Raw genomic sequence first — 27,742 nt, forward strand, 5'->3', positions numbered from 1 at the left:
TGTCCAATATTTTCAGTTTCTGTTACATTCCCATCCTTGCTTTCATCAAATTTATTGGACATTAAACACCACTAAGGCCAGGTGCGCGCGCACGTGAAGTGTGTGCGAGAGGGGATCATTGATCATGTATGCGATGGCTAGGGTGGAAGAGAAGAGGACCTACATACAGTGGGTAATAGAAGAAATAACTGAAAAACAAGGGCTTAAAACTTTAACTTTTAAGATATTCAAAATCTAAAGTTACTTTAATTTGATCTGGAATTATAATTTTATAGCATCTCTAGACTTAGTAATTTGCATTTTAGTCCTCTTGAATTCTTCTTCCTTACGTGTGTGGCCCATATTTATCTCTCCCATTTCTGAGACCATAATCATAGACTAATATACTTAAGGTCTTTATTTGCTTCTCCTCCATCAATTAAGCTTCCGCAGCCTCCTCGCCATTTTATTCCAACAGTAATATTCTTTCTCCCAACCCAGATACACTCAAAGATTAAGCTATGCTTAACGATCAGACGGCTAGTACCAGCCAAGGAGATCACAACCTGCAGGAGGATGAACAGATCCGGGACATATACGCTCTCACCCCACCTCACCCTCCTCCGATGAATCGTGGCCGTCGAAGAGAAGCTTGGGAAACTAGCAGCCATAGATCCTCGTCGGCAAGCGAAGGTGCTGCAAGTGAAAACTTCACAAGCATGAGCAGAGAATTCAGTGCCTTAGTGCTTGCAGGGTCTGTTATTGATCACAACAATGGTACGAGTTATGAAAACGAAGGCGCAAACATTAATGGGAACAACAACTTGGGGAGGATTGGAGAGGAAGATCAGATGCCGGAGGAGGAAACGAATCCATTGGCTATTGTACCGGATAATTATGACCCGTTGATGAACCCGATTCATTCTCCGAGACGAGGAGGGCCTCCTGGCGGTCCTGGGTCTTCAAATAGTACTACCACGACTACAAGCAGTAGTAGTAGTGGTCATGAGATCGGTGAGATTTCAGTGCATAGAGTGAAGAAAGAGGAGGTGGAATCGAAGATATCGGCATGGCTGAACGCGAAGATTGCAAAGCTTAATAACAGATTTAAGAGGGAGGATGCGATTATTAATGGGTGGGAAAGTGAGCAGGTTCAAAAAGCTTCGTCCTGGATGAAGAAAGTTGAGGTACGTAAATTTTCAGTACTACTACTACTGTAGATTGATCTGTACGCTCATCATAATTTATCAGACCTGGTTATCAAACTGTAGTTTTTGGAGCATGATGTCTTGAAAATTAGATGAAAAGGTTGTCCACGTACGTTTTCATCTGCAAGTCTTCATCATCATCAAGCATGCATGGGTTTGAACATCGACTTTTCAACCAAAAAAGGTTTTACTTGTGTATTTACTTGCGAAAAATATTCTAGTTGAATTACGTAAGTAATCCCAAAAATTGATTTATTTGGATATAATTTATCGGATTGTAAATTTAATTTTATTGTAAAGTAAATTGGATAAATCATATAAAATCATTTTAATTATAAGATTAATTATGTAATTTTATTAATTGATCGGTTATTCAATAGTGGACCGTCCTTTAAAGTCCATCGAGTGCTCATATCATGTACTAAATCATTAGATTGTAATCTAAAGTTGTCGGGTCAGCCGATCCACTGACTTGGTCAAATGTTCTGTAATTTAACGTAGAGAGGAGATAAAAGATTTCAATATCCTTTTATTGATGTAAACCTTAAAAAAAAAAAAAATTGCAGGATTTAATGGACTTCTTGATTGGGAATTTAAGAATTCTTTTCATCTCATAATTGAAATTAATTAGTTAGTTCTTGAAACATTATCCGTACGTATAAAATTCAAGTCGAGTTAATGCATGTGTTATATTGTTACATATATATAGCCAATAAATGTCACTTGTGCGTGTAGAGGAAATTAGAGGCGAAAAGAGCAAGAGCTTTGGAAAAGATGCAGAATGATGTAGCAAAAGCTCGAAGAAAAGCAGAAGAGAGAAGGGCATCGGCTGAGGCTAAGAGAGGAACCAAGGTGGCCAAGGTTCTTGAAGTAGCCAACTTGATGAGAGCTGTCGGAAGACCTCCTGTAAAACGGTCTTTCTTCTGATCATGATCATCATCGTCATTGGCATGCATGATTACTCTTTCCCATCCAAACAAACCAAAAGATCGACGGATACAGTAATTTATATATGAACTACCTCAATCAGTACTGGGAGTAGTACTACTGTGGCAGCAACAAGTACAGAAAACAAAAGCTCATTTCGGGTGTTTCCTTTTTTGAATGTTTGAAGTGTGCATGAATTCTGAGAATGGCCAGCTTGTTAGTGATGATTATTAGGAAAAAGAAAAAAGAAGGAAAGAAAGAAAAGAAAAGTTTTTTGTTATTGTACAATAATATTGCTTGTTTTTCATGGTATGGCTATAAAGAGTACTCGGTGCTAATTAGCCATATGCCTTTTCGGTTTGATAGTAGAGAATTTTGAGTTTTAAGATGGAATTTTAATATTATTATTATTATTTTGAGATTTGAAAAAATTAAAAAAAAGTTGAATTATTTATTATAGTTTATATAAAGATTTAAGAAAGTTATAATGATAAGATGTAAATTTTAAATTTGAGATGAGAATTTTTAACTGTCAAACAGAATGATCAATAGGATTGAATGATCGATCCTTAATTTCCTTTGCTACAAATTTCAAATTTGTACATATGTTTTCTAAAAGATTGAGCCATAATTAATATTGCTTCGACCAATATGTACAAACTTCATCCATGGCTATATATATATATATATATATTGGTGATTGTTATTATATATAAGAAAAATGATTATTTGTGATGGATTTTATTTGATGATAATGATTATTTGTTGTCAAAATAGATTATTTTGGATAAAAAATAATTATTTTTATCGAAAATAATTAGTCATAATTGAATAAGTTTTTTTTATAACACGTATGTACTGGATCAGTACTTTACGAGTGACTGGATCAATTAAGTCGAAAGCAATATATAAATAATATTGGCATTCCACATCTTCGGCCAGATAGTTCTTTCACTAGCTCTGAATTCAACAGATAATTTCAGGAAGTAGGCATCATCAATAAGACCTAGCCTAGCTAGCTTGATTTATATATATATGTTATTGGCATAGAAATATATATCCATAAAGCTTGGGTAAAAAATGTTAAGAATTAAGTAAAGAGAAGAAAATTGAAGGAAACTTGTGTTCTCATTAATTGTCTCATGTCTCTTCGTACAATATGCCAATATATATACAGCTTCAGTATAGCTTTCTATAGCTTGGAAAGGATATAAAAATACAAAAGGTCACTATCTTTACGATGACAGACTCTGTCATATGTACATGTACGAGGCTACAGACATGAATTTCTGCTACTTGCTCTGAGATGCCAGTTCTCTCATTACTTGATGCTCTGGTGCTTTGGTGCTAAGGAGCTGCTGCTACGGGGAGTGCTTGGTGCTCTGGTACTCTGCAGCAAGGGAGAGGAATCTATTTGTTTTCCTTTTATCATTGTATGCAATTCTCGAGACTCCCCTTCAAGATAGGTATATATGTTTAGGATACCCATCTTGGATAATAATGAGAGGAATAAAGATGTTGTCAAAGCCTTAATTAGCATCTCTGCTAGTTGGAATCTCGAAATCATATGCACTGGCTTGATGATACCTGTCAATACTTTTTCTCTAACAAAGCGGCATTCCAACTCCACATGCTTTGTTCTCTCATAGAATATTGGGTTCTTAGTAAGGTGTATTGCGGATTGACTGTCACAATACAATAGAGTAGGCTGTAAATGCTTGATTTTAAAATCTTCTATAAGTGCTTTTAACCAAATGATCTCACAACTTGTATGTGCTAAGGCCTATATTCTGCTTCAGGCGATGACCTTGAGACCACAGCTTGTTTCTTTAATTTCTAACTGATCAAAGAATCTCCAACAAACACACAAAAGCCAGTTGTGGATCTCTTAGTTTCAAGACATGATGTCCAATCTGAGTCACTAAATGCCTTGAGATATAAAGATGATTTGAAGAAAATAAGCTTCCTTGGCCTATTGAACTCTTAACATATTTAAGTATTATATAGGCTACGAGAAGATGAGTGTGAGTGGGTTTGTCCATGAATTGATTGAGGATGCCAACACAATATGTAATGTCAGGTCTTGTGGTGCTTAAGTAAATGAGCTTGCCTACTATCCTTCGATAACCAGTGATATCAAAGAGAATTTCTCCAAAGGAATGTGTCAATATGTGATTTACTTCTATTGGAGTGGTCACAACTCTGTCACTAAGTAATCCAGCACTTTCAACAATTTCTAAAACATATTTCCTCTAACAAAACATAAATACCATCTTTTGATCAAGCAACCTCCAATCCCAAGAAATATTTAAGCACCCCTAAGTCTCAAATCTTGGATTGATGTTGTAAGGGAGTTTTGACAGGATTAATAGCAGCTCAACTATTGCTCCCCAAGATAATGTCACCAGCATACACTAAGAGGGAAACAAAACCATCTTTGTCATTCCTAGTAAATAATGAATAATCTGATTTTGATTGGTAAAAACTAGTGGAACAAGAGATTGAGTGAGTTTTTCATTCCATTGCCTTGAGGCTTGCTTTAGACCATATAAGGACTTGTGAAGCTTGCATACTAGTTTCTTTCCTTCAAATTGAGACTCCCCCTTAAGCTAAAAACTAGGTGGCAAGTTCATGTAAATATTCTCATTAAGATCATCATGGAGAAAAGCATTATGAATATCTAATTGTTCTAAATGCCAATTGTGAATAGCAGCAAGTGCAAGGAACAATTTGACAGTGGTCATTTTAGCTACGGGGCTAAAAATTTTTTGATAATCAAACCCCTCACATTGAGTATGCTCATTTGCTACTAGTCGTGCCTTGTGTTTGTCTACATAACTATCTAATTTCAATTTTACTTTGAATACGTACTTGTAGCTAATTGATTTCTTTCTATCAGGAAGAGGGGTGATTGGCCAAGTGCCATTGTTTTCAATGGCTTTAAGTTCTTGAGTGGAGGCATTACGCCAATGACCATGCACAACAGCCTCCTCATAGTTTTTAGGTTAAGATGTAAGAGTGAGTGATAAAGCATATGTTTTCTAAAAGATTGAGCCATATGATCAACAAGACCGAATGATTGATCCTTTATTTCCTTTGCTACAAATTTGTACATATGTTTTCTGAAAGATTGAGCTGTAATTAATATTGCTTCGACCAATATGTACAACCTACATCCATGGCTATATATATATATATATAAAAATTGGTGACTATCACTAAAAATGATTATTTGTGATAAATTATATACGAAGAGAATGATTATTTACTGTTAAAATATATCTATTTTAATAAAAAATAATTGGAGACACCGTATAGTCATTTTCTTATATCACGTATGTACCGGATGAATACTTTGCGAGTGTCGGGATCAATTAAGTCGGTAGCAATATATAAATAATATTGGCATTCCAAATCTTCGGCCAGATTGTACTTGCACTAGCTCTGCATTAAACATATAATTTCAGGAAGTGGGCATCATCAATGAGACCTGTCCTAGCTAGCTTGATTTGAATATATATGTTAATGGCATAGAAATATATATCCATAAAGCTTCTGTAAAAAAAGAAAAAGAAAAAATCGCCGAAAGCTAGCTGGCTAGCCATCAAAGGTGTCTTACTTGATCCAATAGATTTTATTTATTTAAATAATAAATCTTTAATTTTATGCCTTGAGTCTTGACAAACAGCCAAAGATAAAACTGGAAACAAATAGTCACTTACAAACGGTAAAATGCATATTTACTTTCACCAAATCTTTACTTGAAAGTAAAGTAACGGGGCGCCGAAATGAAGCTCAATATTGGTGACCAAATGTTCAAAGGTGAGGCCAGAATATTATAATTGGAAACATATAATTATAAGTATAATTGTGTATTAATCTATACATCAATATAATATGATTGATTAAAAAGTAAATTTTATTAAAAATAATATTAATTTAAATTTTAATTATGAATAAATTAATATTAATATACAGATTAATATACGATTGTGTTTGTATATAACAAAACTTATTATAATTTATATCCTAAAACTTCAACATACACTACTTATAACCCGAGAGAGAGGGAGACTACATTTGTCATTTGCATGAGTCCCTGTCCGTCCACTCAAGCCAATCACGGAAGTCATATTAACATCCGACAATGTTATATACAGTTGTAGAATTATAAACTTCACACAATTATTTTAAAAAAAATGAGATCTACGATTAAAAAATTAATTTTTTTATATAAATCTTATATTAATTTATTTTTTTTAAAATAGCTGCACACCGTTTACATAATTATAACTAAAAATATAATTTTTCATTAACACCATGGTGAATTGGTGAGGCTGAGCCTGACCCAACCATTGTTCCATAAAGTCCATGCAGCAATAAAAGTGGCCAGAAATCAATCGTTTTTGCAGGCTTTAAACAACGGAAACAAAATCATTCTCTTTTGTTACTTTCAGCTTGCAAGCCACATTTCTGCCCTTCCAAGCCCTATCCGTACAAGTGCCTTTTTTTTTTAGAGTTTTGTTAAGTACAATAGAGTCGCGTACTAATTTATGTATTAATATTAATTTATTCATATTTAATATTTAAATTAACATTATTTTTAATAAAATTTATTTTTTAACCAATCACATTACATTAGTGTACAGATTAGTACATAATTATACTTGCAATTATACTTTTTTTTTTTTTTTTATATACATATAACCTTGTTTACAATTCCAACTCTAGTAAGAACATAATCAACTACTCACGATACATGAAATTTATATGATTTGACAACTTGCTTATATTCAGAGATAGGACTGTTCATCCGGGTTCCGGACCGGGAATCCGGGTATACCCGGTCTGGAACCCGGGTTCCAAATCCGGTCCGGATTCCAGAGCAGATTAATGCGGATTATGACACGGGCCGAAACCCGGATTCATCCGGGTTTTTACAACCCGGAATCCGGGTTCCGGACTATACCCGGGTCTTTTTTTTTTTTTTTTTTTTTTTAACGAAATCTTATTCGTTAATTTTTTTTTTTCAAGAAAATAATAGTGTTGAAAAGCATAATTTTTTTTTTTAATCTAAAAGCTTATATTCTATACAACTTTTTCAAAAAAAATGTTGAAAAGCATCCTTTTTTATATATAAAACAAAAAATATTTCTGGTTAATAATATATGAAGTGTTTCCTTTCAAAAATAAAATAAAATAAAACTAATTACCTTTTTAACTAATTACATTATTTGATATTTATATATTACATTACAAAACACAACTACAATATATGAAAATTACATATCTATGAATAACAAGGTATTCTCTGCCTTCATCCATTCATAGAGATCTGCTGGTGTAATTACACCTGCATCCAAAAGGTCCTTGCCCCTCATTTCACAATACCTATTGGCAGGATGCCTATTGGCAGAGATGTTTGTTGGAAGACCATTTATGCCTGGGAGAACAGAGGTAGAATCGCCTTTAATAATACAAATCCAGAAGAAAAATTGGATAGATTCTGTTCCATGCATGCATTGCATAATTACTACTTTTATTTAAGGATATGCGTGCATTGATTCTACACTGACTGTTTTTAAGTTCTACCTCTGTTGTACACAGGTTGAGCAGCTTCAAAGGATCTTCAAACTTTGTGGATCTTCCTCCTGAAGCTACCAGCAAGCTTCCATCCACCGCGGCATTATAGGCCTAGTTTTGAAGAAGCCTTCAGCCCCTTACCTACCTCTTCATTTGGCCTTTTGACTACACTTCTTGCTCTAGACCAACCTCTCGTGGCAGTGCTGCTTCTGCTCTCCATAGTGAAGTGAGTATAAACATAATAGATGGCAAGCTCTTTCTCTGTACTCATTGCTAGTGGTATAACGACATTTCAGCACTTTTCTTTGGTATAACCAAAACTTTGTATTACGAGTTTAAAATTGAAAGGTTCTGGTGCTAGACTTACTAGTATTAGGGAAGATTTTGGGATATGAAGGGTACTTTGCTCCATGTAATTGATTAAAGTTTAATAGAAGCACAAGGGAGAAATAATGGAAGGCCATCTTAAACTTGAAGCATATGCTGTTTAGGCTTATTCTAGAAGCAAAATAAACAAAGAAATAGCTAAAGAGGAATACAAGTGTTCCTAATGACTACTTTCTATTATCTTCCTCCTGCTTTTATAAAATTACATCATAAAAGAAAATTTATGCTTTATTCTGAGTATTTTTTTTTCTACTTTCAGTTCTTTACTTCAAGCCCATTGGCCTGCAATCTTCCAGCTCTACCAATTCCCAGGAAAAAGAAGAATCAATCTAAAACCCATGATCAGATGTATGATTTTAGTTTATAATGTGAAATTATTTTCCTCAATGATGAGATGAATAACTCTATGTAACGATCATGATGTCTCCTACCAAAACCTTTAGCAGCTTAGTATGTTCTGTGGGCTGTAACTCCATGAATTTACTTAGTTGTGATTTTCCATCTTATAGGCGCAGGACTTCTAAAACAAAACAATCAACTCGAACAAAAGATGATGGTCATCAGGGAAAAAAACCCACTCGAACAAAAGTTCAATGCATCTAGCTACTTTGAACTAAAACAAAGATTCTTACATTCAAACATTCACATCAAAATAGACCCAAATCAACAAAGTAATAAAAGAGCCCTCAAAGATCTAAAGAAGGATGCAACAGATCAAGCTGTAACAGAGAACCAAAACTACACAGACCCAAATCGGAATAACGCGCTATACGCTTTATTTCAATTTACTGAGTACCTTCAACCCAACAATAAAGAACCATAACTAGAAAGATGCACGAATAATATAAGAAAAAAAAAATAGTGAAGATTGTCGAGAAAAAGTTAGAGGAAGGTAAAATACTCACCCCATGGTGGCTGAGTGGCAGTTTCCTCGACTATAGCAAAGGGAGAGAGAGAGAGAGAGAGAGAGAGAGAGAGAGAGAGAGAGAGAGAGAGAGAGAGAGAGAGAGAGAGAGAGAGAGAGAGAGAGAGAGAGAGATCTGAATTCGGGTGGGGGGGGCGGCGCTAAGCAGAACAGAAGTAGGGTTTTCAGTTTTGCATCTTTAGTTTATATCACCCGGGTACTGGGTTTTAAACCCGGATCCGGAATTAAAATCCGGTACCCGAACCGATTTAAACCGGTTTTTCGAATCCGGATACCGGCCCGGATTTGACCCGGGCCGAAAACCGGAACCAGATTCCGGGTCGGGCCTTATCCGGCCCGGTTGAACAGCCCTATTAAGAGATTTATAAATTAATTTATTTAAATAAAAAATAAAGATACAGTGCGACTGTACAAATGCTTAATATATAAAATAAATTTTTATCGTATCAAATCATCAAATTGGGTCACACACAAACAGTCATGCTCCACACTACTAGGCATGTGGTGTGAGTTTATTCGGATGTTTTCATTTCTCTCAATTCTAACCGGACGTGTTTGAATATTCGTTTTGTTATATACTTGTTGGGTTTTGTCTGTGTATTGCCACTTGTTGAGATCTCACTTCCAGGTGAGGCGAGAGGGAGTGGAGTATTAAGTAATTAACATTTTCATATTCTCTTTCATTTGAGCATTTTTATATTAACAAGTGATTCTCAGTCCTCCAGCATTCATATTCATATTTCACAGAGCTAGACTCCCCTAACACCAAAATATTCACCAAAAAAGAGTCACATCTGGTTCGCTTGCACTCGGAAAAGTCTTTAAAATATCTTATTTTTGTTCCCTACTCTTAAAATATCATTGGAAAATACTGGCAAAACTATTTATTTTCATGGGTATTTTTAAAAAATGGATGGCCAAAATAGATAATATAATTTCTTTTAACATAGATTTAAAAAGGGGAAAATTAATATGAGCCCTTATAGGTTTGTGCCTTGTTAAAAAGTAATCCTTAACTTTTGCAAAAATGTTGTTTTTATCCTTTGGTTTTTTTAATGGTCCATTATTTTTTTGGAAAGTTAGACGTGACCAGATAAATATTTTAAAATTTTTTATAATTTTATTTTTAAACATCACTTAAATATAAAATATTTTTTTAATTTTAAATATTCAATTATTTCATCTAATCATTAGTTAATTATTTTAATTTTCTTAAGCTTTTTAATAAAATAAAAAATATAATATAATTTTTTCCAATTTTAAAACAAATATAATATTAATTTAAATGTTATAATATTTTTATTCAAATTTGTCTTATTTCCTAAAATTTAATAAAATATTTTAACTTAAACCATTTCACTATTATTTACATAATTATTATATAATTTTATTATCCAAACATGCCGAAGGGTTTTAAATTTAGATAGAATTATCGATATAAAAATGGAAAATTTTAAAAACATAAAAACAATGAAAGAACATAAAAAGCGAAAAATAAAATAAAATATAACAATTTAAAATATAAAAGCAACAAAAATAAAACAGCGTGGATCAAACAGAGCCATACTCAATTGGAAGTAGGGCGGTTATATTTCTGAGTGCCAAATTCCAATAGCAGCCGTTCATTTCCCAAATCCACTCCTCTCTCCCACTCTTTCTTTCGGCAGCTGAGGACCTGACCCTGTGAAAGAGTGAGCGAGTGAGAGAGAAATGGCAATTAGCTTCTTCAACAGCTCGGCCTTCTCCACGATTAGCCCTAACCTTCCTAGTCCTACTACTAGAAGAAGCTTCTTCGCTTCTCCACTATCGAATCAACTCTTCGGCCTTCGCTTTTCTTCATCTTTTACATCCAAACGGGCCCTCAATTTTCGAAGTTCCCCTAATACCTCTCACCGACCGATCAGATGCTCGGTTTCTCAAGTTACGGAAAACAACACGACTGGTAATCCACTTGTCCTCTCGCTTTGCTTTAGTTTTGACTGGCTTCCTTTTGTTTCTGTATCTTTATATGTACATGTATTATAGGAGTATATTTTTGGTCTGTAATGGCAATTTCTTTTGTTTTAGAAATTAGAATCATGATTTGTTGTGAACTTTTGAATTGTCATTGTCAAGAGCATAATTCGCTGAGAGCCTTTTACCATGTTAGCTTGGTAAGCTCGCGTCTATTAGGGATCGGGATTAAGAAACAAATAGTCCACAGAAGGCCTGTTTCTGGTTCCCTATTCAAAAAGCATTTTTCTGTTTTTGTTGCTGTAAAAATTTACGGTCATTTTTTGCTGAAAGCATTTTTGGTCGACAGGTAATTGATTAATGTACCATTTAGCAGACTTACGAAAACCTTACCCTTTCGGATATGCGTCCGTGCGTGTGCGCATTTGCTTAGAGTGTACGATTTCATTTATTATATATGTGTGTTTGCATCACGTATGCATGTATGTGTGTACTCAAATTTACGTGTTCCATATATATATCTAGTAGCTTGGTTTGTTTTAGAAGATAAACATACTTTATTCTTTTGTTGTTTCCTTAGAGAAGAAGAGCCAGTTGAAGAGGAGAAGTGACATTAGGAATATAGCGATTGTAGCTCATGTAGATCACGGAAAGACAACTTTGGTTGATTCTATGTTGAGGCAAGCAAAGGTAATTTCTACAAAGAATTCGCCCCCTGATGATTATTTCCTCCGTGTAAACTGAGTAATGCTCAAGTTGCATTCGCAAATTAAGGGTACATTTTGTTAAGAGCAATTTTGAGAATGATTGAGAACTTTGAAAACGTTTTCGAGTTGTGTTTATGGGATTTTGTGAAGGTGGATTTGAAAATTTGAATAATTTTTATATATGTTTTGTATTGAAGTTAGTAAAAGTTGTTTTGTTTTTTTGAAAAGTTGGGAGAATATATTTTTTTAGGTTAGTTTTTGTTTTTGTAAAATTTTGTTTTATTTTCTGTGTTTTTTACTTTTCACTGAAATATAGGCAAAGGATTGGAAGAAAATTTGAAATAGATTCTTTTTCTTTTTTGAGATTCAAAGATGTTTGGATTGAAGTTGAAATGTAAAAAAATAAAAAATAAAAAAATGGTCTTAACTTTTTTGCAATTGATACCAATCAGGTTGACATATGAATGAAACCGACCATTTATAGTTATATTTATTTTTGTTGTCTATTAATGTCTCTTTCTGTAATAATGTACGCTTTTTAAGCTTTGGTGCTCAAGTACCATGAACCAAAATGTACATTATTTAACCAACTGATTCTTATGCTGGTATTGAGTTGTACAACCTTTCTGGGAGCATAAGGGTGAGTTAAAAAATTATATCTAGTCCGAGGAGGGTGCTGACTTTGCTAAGGTCATGAAAAAATTGTTTGTGGGTTTCTGTTAAGTTCAGTTTCCGATACCATTCTTGGCACCAACTGCTAGCTTTTGAGATGCTGACTTTGCTGGTTTATAAATGAGAAATCATGGAGTATGCAGAAAGACACATGGTTCAGCACCTTGAATGGTTTTGGGATTACCATAGTGTAAGACACTGTGGAACCATTTGAATTTATCAAACGCCTTAACAGGATAGTGTTATGTGAAAACCATGGCCGTCACTTGCCATTCATAACATATAATTGTGAAGTGGACCATCAAACCTTTCAACTCACCCCTTTTCCAAGTTCCCAACGCTAATGAGAAAATAACGAGTCTTTCTAATATGCATTTCTGATTCTTCTGTGCAGGTTTTTCGTGACAACCAATTTGTACAGGAAAGGATAATGGACTCAAATGATCTAGAGCGTGAAAGAGGAATTACAATCCTTAGCAAAAATACATCTATTGCGTATAAAGATGTAAAGATTAACATAATTGATACTCCTGGGCACTCTGACTTTGGAGGGGAAGTGGAACGAATCCTCAATATGGTGGAAGGGGTTCTTCTAGTGGTACTTCTATTTTTTGGAATATATGCAATCTGTTAGGATTTTTATGCCAATGATTCTGATTATTGATATTGATTCATTTCTCATGGGATGGTATATGTAATTGGCTGTTTGTTTTTTTAAATCCCCAGTAATGGGCAGACTTTCTGGATTGAGGATCATGGAACTACATTTTTCTATCTTGAACATGCATTTGGATATTGGCGTTTTTGCTTTCCATGATGGATCTATTTTGCTGTTCTTGTTTTGGAAGTTGCATTTATTCTTTCTCTAGTCCACACCTTTGGCCATTTCCTATCAACAAATGGATTGAGAAATAACATCTAATTAGGAGTTGGGGAAGGAAAAAACATATACCAACACTAATTATCACACCATAATATCAATCTTTCTTCTTATAAATTATCTCTTGGGAAAATTCTTTATGTGCTTTTAACTTATTTCGATTGGCTTGCCTAGTTATGCTACATATTTAGACGGTCCTACTTGGGTATCTCCCACTTTCATGCGATGTTTTACTTTATTGATAGAACTCTCCCTTTCTGTAGGTAGATTCTGTTGAGGGTCCAATGCCTCAAACGAGATTTGTTCTAAAGAAGGCACTAGAATTTGGGCTTGCTGTTGTTGTTGTGGTCAATAAGATTGACAGACCTTCTGCTCGCCCTGAGTTTGTCGTTAATTCGACTTTTGAACTCTTTATTGAACTGAATGCAACAGATGAACAGGTAATTATTTTCTATATTGCGAAGAATCAAATGTGTAACCCACATAAAAAAATTGAGTTCAAACGTTTTTGTCATTTAAATATGAAGCCCTAATTGGCATCATACACTGCTTAATGGATAACTTGAGGCATCAAAATGGTTTGTGAACTACGATGGTCCATCTTTATGGTAGGAACTATTGGTTAGTTATGATGGTTAACAAGGATGAGGTCTGTCTTTCTGTGACTGGATATATGGATGTCAGTTAGGGAAGCCCAAAAAATTGCGGTGCTAAACATTTTCTCTTTATAATTACACCTTTTCTGTTAAAGCTATTTGATTCTTGACAAGCATCAAGTTTTATTTGTGACTTTCCTTCTGTGTGCAGTGTGATTTCCAAGCAATATATGCTAGTGGTATTAAGGGAAAGGCTGGATTATCACCTGAAATTTTGGCAGAAGATCTTGGCCCACTTTTCGAGTCCATAATCAGATGCATACCTGGTCCACACATTGAAAAAGATGGTGCACTGCAAATGCTTGTTAGTGGCCATTTTTTTATTACTTTCCAAGCTAGCTTTTTCATATGTTGTCTTTCTGGATGTGACATGGCACCTTCAAATGCTGCAAAATTGCATGATGGCAACTTGTGGGATTCAGGCTGAACATCATTACAAGGCTACAGTGGTTTATGCATGCTTCATCCAGCATATTAATCCTTTATATCTCTGCCTGGGAAAAGAAGAATCAAAGAGATCATAGTCTTTAATATTTGTAACCAGTATCAGAAATGATGCTAAGCAATTTTTACCTCTGCTGTTCCATTTTATCAGTAGTTTGTCTATCTCACATAAGCCATGGGAGTAGTGGCATGTGGAACGAAGTTATTTCATTAGGAAGAATGCAGACATGTACAGGGTGTTGACCTGCCTTTGTATGCTTTGGTGAAACTGCACTAAAAAAAAAAAAAAAAAAAAAAGGACTATCTGATGGCTAATTTGGCTACCTGTTTCTCTCTACTAACATAGTTCTTGCAGGTTGATTGCAAAACTTGCTACCAAGCTTTCCTCATCTACTCTGTATCCATAAAAAATTGTATTCATGCAACAAAAAATAAAAAATAAAAATCTCTGGCCACACTTTACACTTAAAAAAATAATTAGATAATGTTGATAACTCTTGAAGTCAGCTTGAAAGTATTAGATTCTAACATTATTACTTTATCTCTGATACGATTTACAAAGAAATTTGACTTATAGACACCAGCTTTGTATTTGTTTAATCTTAGATTGAATTTCTTTAATTTTTTTTATATGTTCTTATTTTCAACATAATTGTATAAAATACACTTCAAAAAACTATTTCAGGTTACAAATATTGAGTATGATGAACATAAAGGCCGAATAGCCATTGGACGCTTACATGCTGGAGCTCTGCGTAAAGGATTGGATGTGAGGGTAAGGTTGGCTTGAATCAGGAAGGTGGTACATGCTCATTATGAATGTTTCAAACATGTGGGCTATATCTATGAGTCATTGAGTTCTTCTAGCTTTGTATTTCTCCTTTTGCACGCAGATAAATCTGCGTTAATGAAGCCAATTGCTTTTACAATAAGCTAATTGGATACTTCTACAGGAAAATTATCCGGACACTTCTTGCCTAATGGTTTAAATTTCTTTTAGGTATGCACCTCAGATGATTCATGTAGATATGCAAAAGTTAGTGAGCTTTTTGTGTATGAGCAATTCAGTAGGGTTCCTGCAGATGGTGTGGAAGCTGGCGACATATGTGCAGTCTGTGGGGTTGATGATATACAGGTAAGGATATTGTTTTGCATGAAATTGACGTTCTAAAATTGATGTTACTTTCTTTCACAAACAACATATAGACTTCTAACTTCTAAGGTAAATTTTGAGCGAAAAAGTAAGGGAGAGTTTTCATCTTTGGACTTTTTGGTTGTCTTGGTGGAATATGTTATAACTGATTTAAATTCTAAATTCAGATCGGTGAGACAATTGCTGATAAATCATCTGGGAAGCCTTTACCTGCCATTAAGGTGGAAGAACCAACTGTCAAAATGGCTTTCTCCATAAATACTTCTTCTTTTGTTGGGCGTGAGGTATGTCTCCACAAATGACAAAACAGTGTTCTTGGCTTTCTTTCTTGACAAATCAGCACTTTTTGTAAGTAATAGAGAAGTCATCAGCATTTTACGAGCCTTGTGTGAAGGCATACTTGTAGGCAAGCCAAGAGGCCTATGTATGTCTTAAGTAGCACTTGTGTGCGATAACTGTGCGTGGATATGGCCAAGTAAATACTAGTTCGATCTTTGGTTGGCATCATGATCTCTTTGCAAAGATCTTGCATTCCATCTGTTTTTTGTTAATGTTAAAGCTTCTATTAGCCTTATGACTCAAAAGTTCATTTTTTCCACATTTCAGGGGAAGTATGTTACAAGTAGAAACTTGAGAGATCGGCTCTACCGTGAGCTTGAGCGTAATTTGGCTATGAGAGTTGATGATGGAGAAACAGCAGATACATTCATTGTTAGTGGTCGTGGTACATTACATATCACCATACTGATAGAAAACATGTAAGTATAATTTGTATAAATTATTTTGTTGCTCATGCATTCTTCTTCATAATTGTAAGTAATCTTTCATGTCAGGCGAAGAGAAGGATACGAATTCATGGTGGGACCCCCCAAAGTCATCAACAAAAAAGTAGATGACAAGTTGCTTGAACCATATGAGGTGAATTTCTAATAAATATTTTCCTTGTTTCTAGGTTGAGGGGAGGAGGTATGAGTGGAAAGAGGGATAAAAAGGAAAGTGGACATTGAATTTAATAATTACTGATTATTTTCAAATGAGTAATGTTACATATAGTTGTAGAGTGCACAAGCGCCGCGCAATTATTTTGAAAAAGAGTGGGATTCACTATGAAAAAATTCATTAATTTTTTTTCATGTGGATCCCATATTTACTCACTTTTTTCAAAAGGATTGCACGGCGCTAGCACATTCCATGACTACAAATATCATTTCTCTTTTCAAATATTTATGTTAATAAAATGGTATGGATATTCTAGACCTGTGTCATTTTATGTCATCGTTGTGTGTCACATTCCATTTTTGTTGACACAAGTATGTACTGCTTGTACATCTTGCACACAGGATAAGAAAACAGCAAGCGATAAAGACATGTAGTACTGCTGGTTATGGATAAATCAATAATTAGTTTTTTAAATAAGGCAATGTTTCCCTTTGGCTATCTACTTGATAAAAGACCATGTATGAAACTTTTGTTGCTGATGTGGATTGCTTGCAGATTGCCACAGTGGAGGTACCAAAAGAACACGTGGGACCTGTGGTTGAACTTCTTGGCAAAAGGCGAGGACTGATGTTCGATATGGAAGGGATGGGGTGGGTAAAATTCACCTTTTGCTTTAGGATAATCCTACTGGAACTGATGGAATAGACCGGTCACTGCATTTGTAATTTTTTTTTTTCCAAACATTTTTTTAAACATCTTTAAACACTTTTTAAATATATATATATACATATTCACTATTAGTCACTTCATTAACCATTAAAAAAAGAGCATCGGTCGGTTTTATTGGTAGAATGTATCGGTTTGTTTAGCATTTTCCTTTGCTTTATTCCCCTTTTGGTAACTTTCCATCTTTAATTGGAAATTTTCATCTCTGGCTTAAAATGGCTGTAAAGGAACAAAAAAGATGATAACTATTTGCTTTCATGGTTGCCTTTAAGCTTTTTATCTGGTATGGGGCAAAAAGCTTACACTTTATAGAGCCAAGATGGATTATAGCTATATAATTGCATATTGTATGTAGGGGGCGCATACTTTGTGCCCATGTCTATGCTCAATTGCACACGTCCATTTACTGCTGTACTATAGTGGTATCAACACATGTTCTTGCCATGGCGAGCATGCTATTGATATGCTTTTTGTTGCTCAACATCTATTGTTGGGAACAGCTTCAATAATTTTCCTAACGTGCTGTGGATGAAAAATGGAGATAAAATTAGGATCAGATTGTGTCTGCCTATCAAGATTATATTAAACAATGCGTACATTCTCACTTCATTTGTGGACTAGATTATTTTTCTGCCTATTAAGATTGTATTAAACAGTGCATGCATGCGTACTACATCTGTGGATATGATTAATCGCATTTGAATGTTGGTTGCTACATATGTTAGATTTTAAATTTTAATGGTTCATGAATTCCAGCATATCTTTGAAGTGCAAATATATATATATATATCTTGGTAGTGTAGAGATTTTCCCCTTTTATGGAAAATATCTGCACAGTGGTGCACCAGTTTGCTGCCTTTTTCTCTTATCACGAAAGTTGTGAATAAAGAAGGCTTTTCTTCCCTGAACTTGCACCTTTGTGCTTGTGAAGTTGATCTAATAATCTGGAAATTTGCATCCTAGGTCGGAAGGAACAACACTACTGAAATATAAAATTCCAACCCGCGGTCTTCTTGGGTTGCGAAATGCAATTTTAACAGCTTCTCGGGGCACGGCAATTCTCAACACCATATTTGATAGCTATGGACCTTGGGCCGGTGATATTACCACCAGGGATCAGGGTTCACTGGTAATTTCTAATTTCTGATAATGTTTTCTATATTATTGCATCCATGAAAACGGTCACAATGGGGAAGGCTTCCAGCTACCATTCTGTTATGATAGTTACAGTTTCATCGGTTATTACTTTATTGCTACATGATACATTTTCCTTGCAATATCTTATGTGTTTCACTCGCTAAACTTGCATGCATAGGTGAAACTCTTGTATATGCCACGTATACTCGGGCCTTTGTTTATTTATGCTCAATAAAATTTTGTTTATCGATAAAAAAATATATCTGATGTGTTTCACTACTTCATTGAGGAGAAATATCCCAAGCTGATATGTTGAAATATTTGTAAAGATGAAGTCCATTACTACAATAACCAAGCCTTGTAATTTGTATACCTGGCTATATTTGTAATGAGGCAACGGTATTCCCACAAATCTTAGGAAGCTTGATTCACAAGAAACTGATTTTCAGGTTGCCTTTGAGGAGGGAACAACTACTTCTTATGCCCTTTTTAGTTCACAAGAGAGGGGGCAGATGTTTGTTGCTCCTGGGGTGGAGGTTTATAAAGGTCAAATAGTTGGTATTCATCAGCGGCCTGGGGACTTGTCTCTTAATGTCTGCAAGAAAAAGGCTGCAACAAATGTACGCTCCAACAAGGAGCAAACAGGTCAGAAGCATCTCTAGTTCATTAATCTATAGTTTTTCTCTTCCATTGCACTAATTCATGACGGTATCGTCGTTTCCTTTATGAAAAATATAGACCCATATATCTGCAGCTGCAAGTCCTTGTCTATTGAACTTAATAGTCTATATTTTCTCCTCATTCAGTGGTTCTTGATACCCCTTTGAGTTATAGTCTGGATGACTGCATTGAGTACATTCAAGAAGATGAACTGGTGGAGGTCACTCCATCAAGCATCCGAATGTGCAAAAATCCCAAAATTGCAAAGAAGTCGAGATAGACATTTGATGTAGATGTCTACCATCTGGATATGCTGTCAAAGCGCCTTTGAAAAACCTATACCATTTTCATTGAAACCTTATACATTTTGCAATTAGCTATTTCCATCCACACAATCCGACCGTATACCTCTCCCTCTCCCATCTTACAGTAGTTTAACTAATTCGAATTGCTGGGAGAAAGGGGCACATAAAGTTTTGCTTTCTAGCATGATGACTGTATATAACGGTGCGTTAAATTAATAATTGTACAACAGATGAGGATGCTCCATGGTGAATTATACAAAATGGCTCATAAATGTCATGAACGGGGATATGTAATGAAGACTCTGGATAAATAGGTCGCAGGTCACTTTTTTGTGTAATGGGTTAGCCGCATACATGCAAAGAAAAATGTACGTCACTAGCCATTTCTTCTGTTGATTTTGGGTGTTGTTCATCTCTTATTATACTTCAACATGCGATATATTACATAGATTATTCTGCATTTTTGTCCTGAGAAATATTGTTTGTCGTAAATTCTGCCATGACACTTGTTATATGAGGTTCGTTCTAAGTGTTTGCTATTTAGATGGTGCATAAAGCTACTTACGGCGCATCAGCAATTGTGATTAGAAACTTAAAAAAAAATAAATTCCAAAATTGAAGTATATCTGTCGTGTCATTAGACTCCTATTTCAAACCACCAACGTGTCTGTAAATGAGGATGAAAGATCGACTCTTCCCCTCGGATGTTGCAACAAGAAGTTTGAAGTCATGCAGATTTGTTCACACTTACCTGAAACTTGGGGCATTTGACATTTTTATTTATTGGATGACGGAAACCCACGAAGGTCATTCGTGGTCGATGATGATCAAGTCTAGTTTGTTGAGTCCTAGAAGCAGCTCGAAGCCTCTCGAAGCCTGAGTAGAAACCTGTGAAGATTTGGACAGTGAGTTAAGATGAGTAGATATGAAAGTTGAAAATTAATAAAATATTGTTAGAATATAATTTTTTAATATTATTATTATTTTAAGATTTGAAAAAATTAAATTATTTATTATATTTTATGTAAAAATTTTTAAAAAATAATAATAATTAGATGAGGTGAGTGAGATAATTTAAATTAAGTTGCTGAGACAATGACATCGACGGACGCTGAACATATTCTGAAGTTTTCAACCGTAAAAGATTATGTACCTCGTTTGGAAGTTTGGAACTCTGGAATTCACAAAGTCCTAAGGGACTGGTAGAAGAAGAAAACGTGGTCACCGCTGCACAAACAATGCATTCTTCTAGATGGGCATGTGGGACCATCTTCTAGACCGAGAGCCAAATTGAATCTTAGGAAGGAATCGTTCCAACTTGACATTTGTAGACTTCTCTTCATCTACTTTTCTGTGTCTCTTTCACTTTGATCTTCTGGAACAACGATTATGTATTTTGTATGTATAGGCAAAGAAATTGAAGTTAGGTTAATCACATATAACGTTGACTTTCAAACAACATGAATCACCTAAGATTACGCCAGGTATCATTCTTGACTCAGGCACTCATGTAGACAACATGAATAAATTTCAGATTGGTTACATAAAATTAAAAATCTCATTTCATCTTATATCAATTCATTGTTATAATTTTTTCAAATTTCTATACAAAATATAATAAACAATTTAACTTTTTTAAATCTCAATATAAAATTAATATTAAAAAATTATATTATAATAATATTTTATTCATTACTATTTATAATATGTCATCTATGTAATCAAACGGGGTAGACAGAAAAAACTTATTATTATTATTTTTTTAAAACTGTTGGATCAAATTTGATGGTTTAAATGTTAAAGGTAGATATATACACACAATATTAAATATTTACACGAAATTCATCTGTACAAAAATTCTATACAAATATCAGTAGATACTGTATTCATATTGCTCTATAATTAGATTATCTAATTTGACCAATCAATTAAAAATATCCCTATTGTCTTTCTCGCGTCACATTGGTACAACATCTTAGCAAGTCTCTCTCATATTATCAACAATTTTATTTCATATTATTCTTTCTTATGTCGGCTTTTGCAATTCCTTGACCAATTATAGCTAATTAGGTGCAACCATTGAAAACAAGACATTGCCCTTGGACCTTAGTATATGAAGGTTCGTGGTGGATGATGATCATGATGTTCATCGATCGCGCCAATTGACTTGCATTATGCTAGTGCTAAAGATCATGACCCTTGATAGGGTACAACAAGTACGCAATGATGCCGAGGATGAGCATTATCGAATCATGAGAGAGAGAGAATAAGAGATTGGGTTTTGCTACATACAAGTACAGTCACGTACTAATTTGTATACCAATACTGATTTATTCATATTTAAAATTTAAACTAACACTATTTTCAATAAAATCTACTTTTTGACCAATCACATCACATTGATGCACAGATTAGTGCACAATTGTGCTTGCAACTATATTTTCCTAAGAGATTATCTACTATTTATTAGAAGATAGATTGTTGATGAAATAAAGATGACTTGATACATTTTTTGTTAGATCTTTATAGAAAAATATAGTCCGGGGATAGAAAGTAAAATGTTTTTAATATCCCTATAAACATAAATATTGAAAATAAAAAATGATATTTACAGTCTTATAATATGTAAATCTTGTATATTTTTATTCAATTATTTTTTTTAATAATGAATATCATTTTTTTAAAAACAAAATATGTAAAATTTGTATATCTTAAAGCAGCTATAGTCTCGAAAACAAATAAATAATCCAAATCTTGATAAGGACTTAAGAAAAATAGAAAGAAACATATTTTACGAATTACTAGTTATAAAATGTATTTGCAGAGTAGCTAACCATATATGACTGATGATTGACACGGACGGAAGGGATGTTTTTAAAAGTGGGTGTTGGTGCAAGTGACTCACACCGTAAGCAAGCAGTTAAGATTTCAAACGTTTATTCCCCGTTTTGGAAGTCAAAATTTCCAGAGTTTTGACTCGCCCGCCTCGTTAAATTCAAAATACACACGTAGGCGGCTCTTTTTCTCTCCATAAGTTCACGAGAATGCCCTTTTCCTAATCCTGAGGATCCCATTCACTCCAAACTTCACACGTAATTAATGCATATACGATATTTTCCCTACAATAAATTTTATTTGTATGAGCTCAGAAAATTCTTACAGGCACCAGCCATTTTCATCTTTTTTGGACAAAAATGTCCTCATAATGCAGCCCAGTTTATAGAGAAAGATAAATTTATATTTAGAGAAATGATATTTATTATATGAATATTATATAAAAATTTAATTTATTAATAATAAATTATATTATTTTTTAAAGTGATTACATGATATTTACGTAATCTATAATTATACGTAATATTATTTAAAATTTGTAATCTAAATCATTAGATAGGGACTTTATTCTGAAATTATAAACTTATAGTATAGTATCTCTAGTGTTCGGCTTTAAATAACTGTGATTATAATCTAAATCCATAAATAAAAGGTGTTTTTGTGATGTTAGAAAGAGATACACTTTATTTTTATAAGTTAATATTATAAATTTATTTTTATTATAAAATAAATCTAATATAGTATATAAAATTATGTTAATCTGTATATTTATTTTTATATAATATTTTTGTATCTAAAGACTACATCGCTTGTCTTCTAGAAATTCCATATGGCATTAATCTGAAATTTTGTAAAATAAAAAATAAAAATTCAGGATGTTTTGGTAGAAACCAGCTGAGATGTAGACGTAGAATACAACCTTTTTTTTCTGAAAAAGGAAAATACTTGAATATTGTTTTGGATTTCGGGAAACGATTCCAAACAACAGGAGAGTCCTCGTTTCTCTCGGGAGAGAGGGAGGGTGGGGGGGACGGGTAGGGGGGAGAAAGCCTCTGGGGAAAAAGAGGTTTGACCTTCCTTCGTCCTCTTCAGCTGTCTCTCTCACATGCCAATATTCTTCTTCTCATCCATTTCCCCTCCCATTCCCTTAAATTCTCCTCTCAAATTCCTCATCTACTTGTAGGCATTTCACTCCTTTTACATGTTGCAGAAAACATCGATATCTTTCTCTCCTTGGAAGCCCTCGCCCTTTTCTCAGTTATTTCTTGGAAACCCAAAACTTTTCTTCGAAAGATCATAATTTTGATTTTATTTGCGTTATATTCCCAGACCCGATTCAACTAAACATTGGAAAAGAAGGAAACCCACTGAAATCTAGCTCTTAATCCATGGGTAATTGTTGCATAACCCCACCAGTCACTGACGATATCAAGGAAAAGAACAACAAGCCAAACCCGTTCGCGACCGATCACGGCGTGAGCCTCAAGCTCTCGGTATTGAAGGAACCAACCGGCAGCGAGATCGAACTCCAGTACGAGCTGGGCCGCGAGCTGGGCCGCGGAGAGTTCGGAATCACCAAACTATGCACCGACAGGGCCACCGGCGAGACCTTCGCTTGCAAATCGATATCTAAGAATAAGCTGAGGACGGCGGTGGACATCGCCGACGTGAGGAGAGAGGTTGAGATCATGAAGCACTTGCCCGCGCACCCCAACATCGTCAGCTTGAAGGACACCTATGAGGACGACAGGGCGGTGCATATTGTGATGGAGCTTTGTGAGGGCGGCGAGCTCTTCGATCGGATCGTCGCGAGAGGCCATTACACGGAGCGCGCGGCGGCTGCGGTTACCAAGACTGTTGTGGAAGTTGTTCAGGTTTGTAATTTTTATTTGAAACGTTGAATTTTTGTAGAGAATTCGGTAAGACGTAGTAAATATAAATAGGAGAAAACATTTATTGTGGACTGATACGCCAAATTCACCACTCCCGTCGGAAAGCTATCTGTTGAGTTGATATCACCAATTCCATATAAATAGCATCTTGATTCATTCATCCCTTGTGTTATAGCTACCCGTATCTCCTAGTTTTCCGATGAGAGCAAACAATTTTATGTGGCTTTTGAAAAACATGAAACATTTTCTACTACAAAATTTTACTGACCGTACTTCTATGGTTATTCTTTTGCTCACTTCATGCTCAATATATTTCCTCTTCAAATCCATGAAGCTAAATTGTTCAACGGGGCCACTTATTTTGTCCCTTGTTGAAATTATTCTTTCACATAGCAGATTATCCCTACCCATCGGCTCAGACTGTTTATTGTCCTTTCTAGGGATTTCTTTGTTACATTTCATATAAACTACCTGTGTAAGAGCCACTGGATTTCACGACTATGCTAGTGCCACCAAGGGGCTTCTCTTTTATTCCTAGTGATATCTGCTACAGTCTGGAAATTTTCAGTGATCATTTTCATTTGCGTTTAAATTTCACTCCCTTTTTCTTGGCAAAAAAAAAGTGTTTAACGTACTTCATTGTGTTGCAGATGTGCCACAAGCATGGTGTGATGCATAGGGATCTCAAACCTGAGAACTTTTTGTTTGCTAACATGAAGGAGACAGCACCTTTGAAGGCAATTGATTTTGGGCTCTCAGTATTCTTTAAGCCGGGTATATATATTTTTTTCTCAGCAGCCACATTTGATTATTTGTTCTTTGAGTTTGATCAATTGGCTGTGTCCTATCATATGCATAAGCTGACTTGGTTATTTCTGCAGGCGAGAGATTTACTGAGATAGTTGGAAGTCCTTACTACATGGCTCCAGAGGTGCTAAAACGGAATTATGGTCCAGAAATAGATGTTTGGAGTGCTGGAGTAATCCTTTACATCCTGCTTTGTGGTTTCCCTCCTTTTTGGGCAGGTTAGTTTGTTATGACTTCAAAAAAATGAACTCGTTCAATTTTGTAGATTTTTAGCCCAAGCAGCCGCTGGACACAGTTTTGCATTGAATCATGCTTAATGGAGTGTAGTTGTGAGAAGTGTGTATATATACATAAACTTAGTTCTCTTTGTATGCAGAAACTGAACAAGGAGTAGCACAAGCGATTATTAAGTCTGTTGTGGATTTTAGAAAGGATCCTTGGCCTAAAGTTTCTGATAATGCAAAAGACCTTGTGAAGAAGATGCTTAATCCTGACCCAAAGAGGCGGCTCACTGCTCAGGAAGTTCTAGGTAAAATTTTAGTTCTAATAAATAGCTAACGTTGATGATGTATGGAATTCTTGTCACAGAGAAAATTGATTATGCATTCCCAAAATATAAAAAGTAGGGGTGGCAATATGTCACACGACCCGTTAACCCAACACGAACACGACACGATAATAGCGAGTTAGGGTTTAGCCTTAATGGGTTCGGGTCAAAACGGGTTGACCCGTTAAGACACGATTGCTTAACGGGTTGATAACGGGTTAACCTGTTTTGACCCGTTATAACCCGTTATGACACGTTAAGAAAGTTAAAGTTACAATTATACCCTTATATCTAAAAATAAAATTGTTAGAATTTCAATTTCGATATTTTTATTATTTGGATTGTAGTTTTGGACTTATAATTAGTTTTATAATTTTTATAAATATTGTAATTTTAACATTTATATAAAATTATGCTAAATTTAATCAGGTTAAAAAGGTTAATTTCAGGCCTATTCAACCTATTTATATAAAAAGTTTAAAATGAGTTGTATTGTGTCGTATTAACCTATTTCGTAATATTTTCTTAATTTATTTGTTTACTTATAAAAAAAAACATATTTCGTAATATTTATTAATGGGTCAAAACGGGTTGACACGACACGACCCGTTATGTTAATGGGTCGTGTTAGGGTTTGAGATTTTGACACGATAAGCTTAACGGGTCGGGTTAGGGTTGACCTATATGACCCGTTAACACGATTTGACACGACACAAACACGACCCGTTAACACGATTTGACACCCCTAATAAAAAGGCTGTGGATTTGAAGCATAACAAACTGTTGTTTTTCGCTTGTTCATCAAATGCAGATCATCCTTGGTTACAGAATGCAAACAAAGCTCCTAATGTTTCTCTGGGTGAAACTGTGAGGGCAAGGCTCAAGCAATTTTCTCTAATGAATAAGCTCAAGAAAAGAGCTCTTAGGGTAAAAGATTTCTGCTTGAGAAAACTCTGTATCCCTATTGATCTTGGTTATTTGTTAAGCTGAATGATTAATTCAAATTTTTTTTTTTTTTTAAACTTCAAATTAACAGATAATCGCTGAGCGTTTGTCAGTAGATGAAGTTGCTGACATAAAGGAAGGATTCAAGATGATGGATACTAGCAATAAAGGCAAGATTAACGTAGATGAGCTTAGAGTGGGATTGCACAAACTTGGTCATCAGATACCTGATACAGATGTTCAAATTCTAATGGAAGCTGTAAGTAACATCTGCACTGAAATCTTTTTGCCCTTTTTAGGCTTAACATGAAACTTGATTTCTTTTTTAAAGTTGAGGGGATAAAAACTGGTGCTTCCATTTCACTGGACTCATTTTTTGGCCAAAAACCTGTTTTTATGTATACATGCATTTAAATGGTGACAATCATGGAGCCAGTGAGTCATTCTAGTGATTTGCACAACTCAGGATCTTGGGAGTAATCAGGGGCTATTCTTGCAGGGTGATGTAGATAAGGATGGATATCTAGACTACGGAGAATTCGTAGCTATCTCTGTTCACTTAAGAAAGATGGGCAACGATGATGAGCACCTTCACAAAGCCTTTGAATTGTTTGATCGAAACCAAAGCGGGTATATAGAAATTGAGGAGCTACGAGATTCATTATCCGATGAAGTTGAGCCAAACAGTGAAGAAGTCATTAATGGCATTATGCGTGATGTGGACACAGACAAGGTTGGTCGAATTTCTTAACATTTGCTTATTTTTATCTTGTGTATGATAATGTGCACCATAGTGTTGCATGCTTTAAATTCAACCCTAAATCCGGCTTGATAAACTTGCAGGATGGACGTATAAGTTACCAGGAGTTTGCGGCAATGATGAAGTCAGGCACAGATTGGAGGAAAGCATCAAGGCAGTATTCACGAGAGCGGTTCAACAATCTTAGTATGAAATTGATGAAGGATGGGTCATTACAGTGAGACAGTGAGAGCAGATGACCCAACAAATGACAAAATTACTCTTTTGAGAAGATGCATGTAAAAAAAAAAAAGAAATATATTTTTCTCTCTTTATCTTTGCATTTTTTTTTTCTTTTGTATACATTTTCTATTTTTCCCGGGGGCTGTCAAGGAGTTCAGTGTTCAGTTGGACATGGACTTAGGTTGTCGATCTCTTGATGGATCAGAATATATTTCTCGCTTTGTTTTTTTGGGGGGGTTTATACTTTATGGAGGTGGGGATAAGAGTGGGTGAAGGATGGAGTTGTAATTTGTGGCTGTATATATGTTAAATGTTAATTGAGATATAAACTGAAAGCAACATTGGAGCTGTTTCATTTGTTTGCCACCACTTCGCATCAACCGGAGTACTTATATTCCTTGTGTTAAAACATCCTCAAAATTCTGGAAAACGTTGGAGTGTGTCCCCCATGAACCCATATCATACTTTCCTGTACACCCCCCAAAAAAATCGT

General features: G+C 34.8%; 3 protein-coding genes across 5 annotated transcripts; all 3 read left to right on the forward strand.

The window, feature by feature from the left end:
• Positions 1-110: 110 nt before the first annotated feature.
• On the forward strand, positions 111-2,500 carry LOC122280064 (remorin 4.2-like). Of its 2 annotated transcripts, none has more exons than XM_043091012.1 (2): positions 111-1,166; positions 1,251-1,989. In XM_043091012.1, exons 1-2 carry the CDS (start codon positions 501-503, stop codon positions 1,281-1,283), a joined length of 699 nt encoding a protein of 232 aa, XP_042946946.1. In that variant the 5' UTR covers positions 111-500; the 3' UTR covers positions 1,284-1,989. The 2 variants fall into 2 exon arrangements, with proteins under 2 accessions (XP_042946946.1, XP_042946945.1); XM_043091011.1 differs by having other exon boundaries at positions 131-1,166; positions 1,923-2,500.
• Positions 2,501-10,581: 8,081 nt separating this feature from the next.
• LOC122279355 (putative elongation factor TypA-like SVR3, chloroplastic) lies at positions 10,582-19,701 on the forward strand. Of its 2 annotated transcripts, none has more exons than XM_043089965.1 (14): positions 10,582-10,951; positions 11,543-11,652; positions 12,736-12,939; positions 13,485-13,661; positions 14,029-14,181; positions 15,007-15,096; positions 15,322-15,456; positions 15,642-15,758; positions 16,081-16,232; positions 16,308-16,392; positions 16,969-17,063; positions 18,103-18,268; positions 18,726-18,921; positions 19,472-19,701. In XM_043089965.1, the coding sequence occupies exons 1-14, from the start codon at positions 10,720-10,722 to the stop codon at positions 19,489-19,491; spliced, it is 1,932 nt and encodes a 643-aa protein (XP_042945899.1). In that variant the 5' UTR covers positions 10,582-10,719; the 3' UTR covers positions 19,492-19,701. The 2 variants fall into 2 exon arrangements, with proteins under 2 accessions (XP_042945899.1, XP_042945898.1); XM_043089964.1 differs by having other exon boundaries at positions 10,583-10,951; positions 19,083-19,701.
• A 3,402-nt stretch (positions 19,702-23,103) lies between these two features.
• LOC122279802 (calcium-dependent protein kinase 8-like) lies at positions 23,104-27,615 on the forward strand. Its single transcript, XM_043090636.1, has 8 exons — positions 23,104-23,950; positions 24,619-24,742; positions 24,850-24,993; positions 25,152-25,304; positions 26,134-26,249; positions 26,359-26,526; positions 26,767-27,000; positions 27,111-27,615. Exons 1-8 carry the CDS (start codon positions 23,465-23,467, stop codon positions 27,246-27,248), a joined length of 1,563 nt encoding a protein of 520 aa, XP_042946570.1. The 5' UTR covers positions 23,104-23,464; the 3' UTR covers positions 27,249-27,615.
• The last annotated feature ends 127 nt before the right edge of the window (positions 27,616-27,742 follow it).

The sequence above is a fragment of the Carya illinoinensis genome, chromosome 10, assembly GCF_018687715.1.
Source record: "Carya illinoinensis cultivar Pawnee chromosome 10, C.illinoinensisPawnee_v1, whole genome shotgun sequence".
Lineage (NCBI taxonomy): Eukaryota > Viridiplantae > Streptophyta > Magnoliopsida > Fagales > Juglandaceae > Carya > Carya illinoinensis.

Coding starts and splice junctions, on each gene's coding strand:
- LOC122280064 (XM_043091011.1), top strand. CDS start 501: ATGCTTAACGATCAGACGGCTAGTACCAGCCAAGGAGATCACAACCTG. Junction 1,167..1,922: donor CCTGGATGAAGAAAGTTGAG/GTACGTAAATTT, acceptor TTGTGCGTGTAG/AGGAAATTAGAGGCGAAAAG.
- LOC122279355 (XM_043089964.1), top strand. CDS start 10,720: ATGGCAATTAGCTTCTTCAACAGCTCGGCCTTCTCCACGATTAGCCCT. Junction 13,662..14,028: donor TGAATGCAACAGATGAACAG/GTAATTATTTTC, acceptor TTCTGTGTGCAG/TGTGATTTCCAAGCAATATA. Junction 15,759..16,080: donor CTTCTTTTGTTGGGCGTGAG/GTATGTCTCCAC, acceptor TCCACATTTCAG/GGGAAGTATGTTACAAGTAG.
- LOC122279802 (XM_043090636.1), top strand. CDS start 23,465: ATGGGTAATTGTTGCATAACCCCACCAGTCACTGACGATATCAAGGAA. Junction 24,743..24,849: donor CTCAGTATTCTTTAAGCCGG/GTATATATATTT, acceptor TTATTTCTGCAG/GCGAGAGATTTACTGAGATA. Junction 25,305..26,133: donor CACTGCTCAGGAAGTTCTAG/GTAAAATTTTAG, acceptor CATCAAATGCAG/ATCATCCTTGGTTACAGAAT.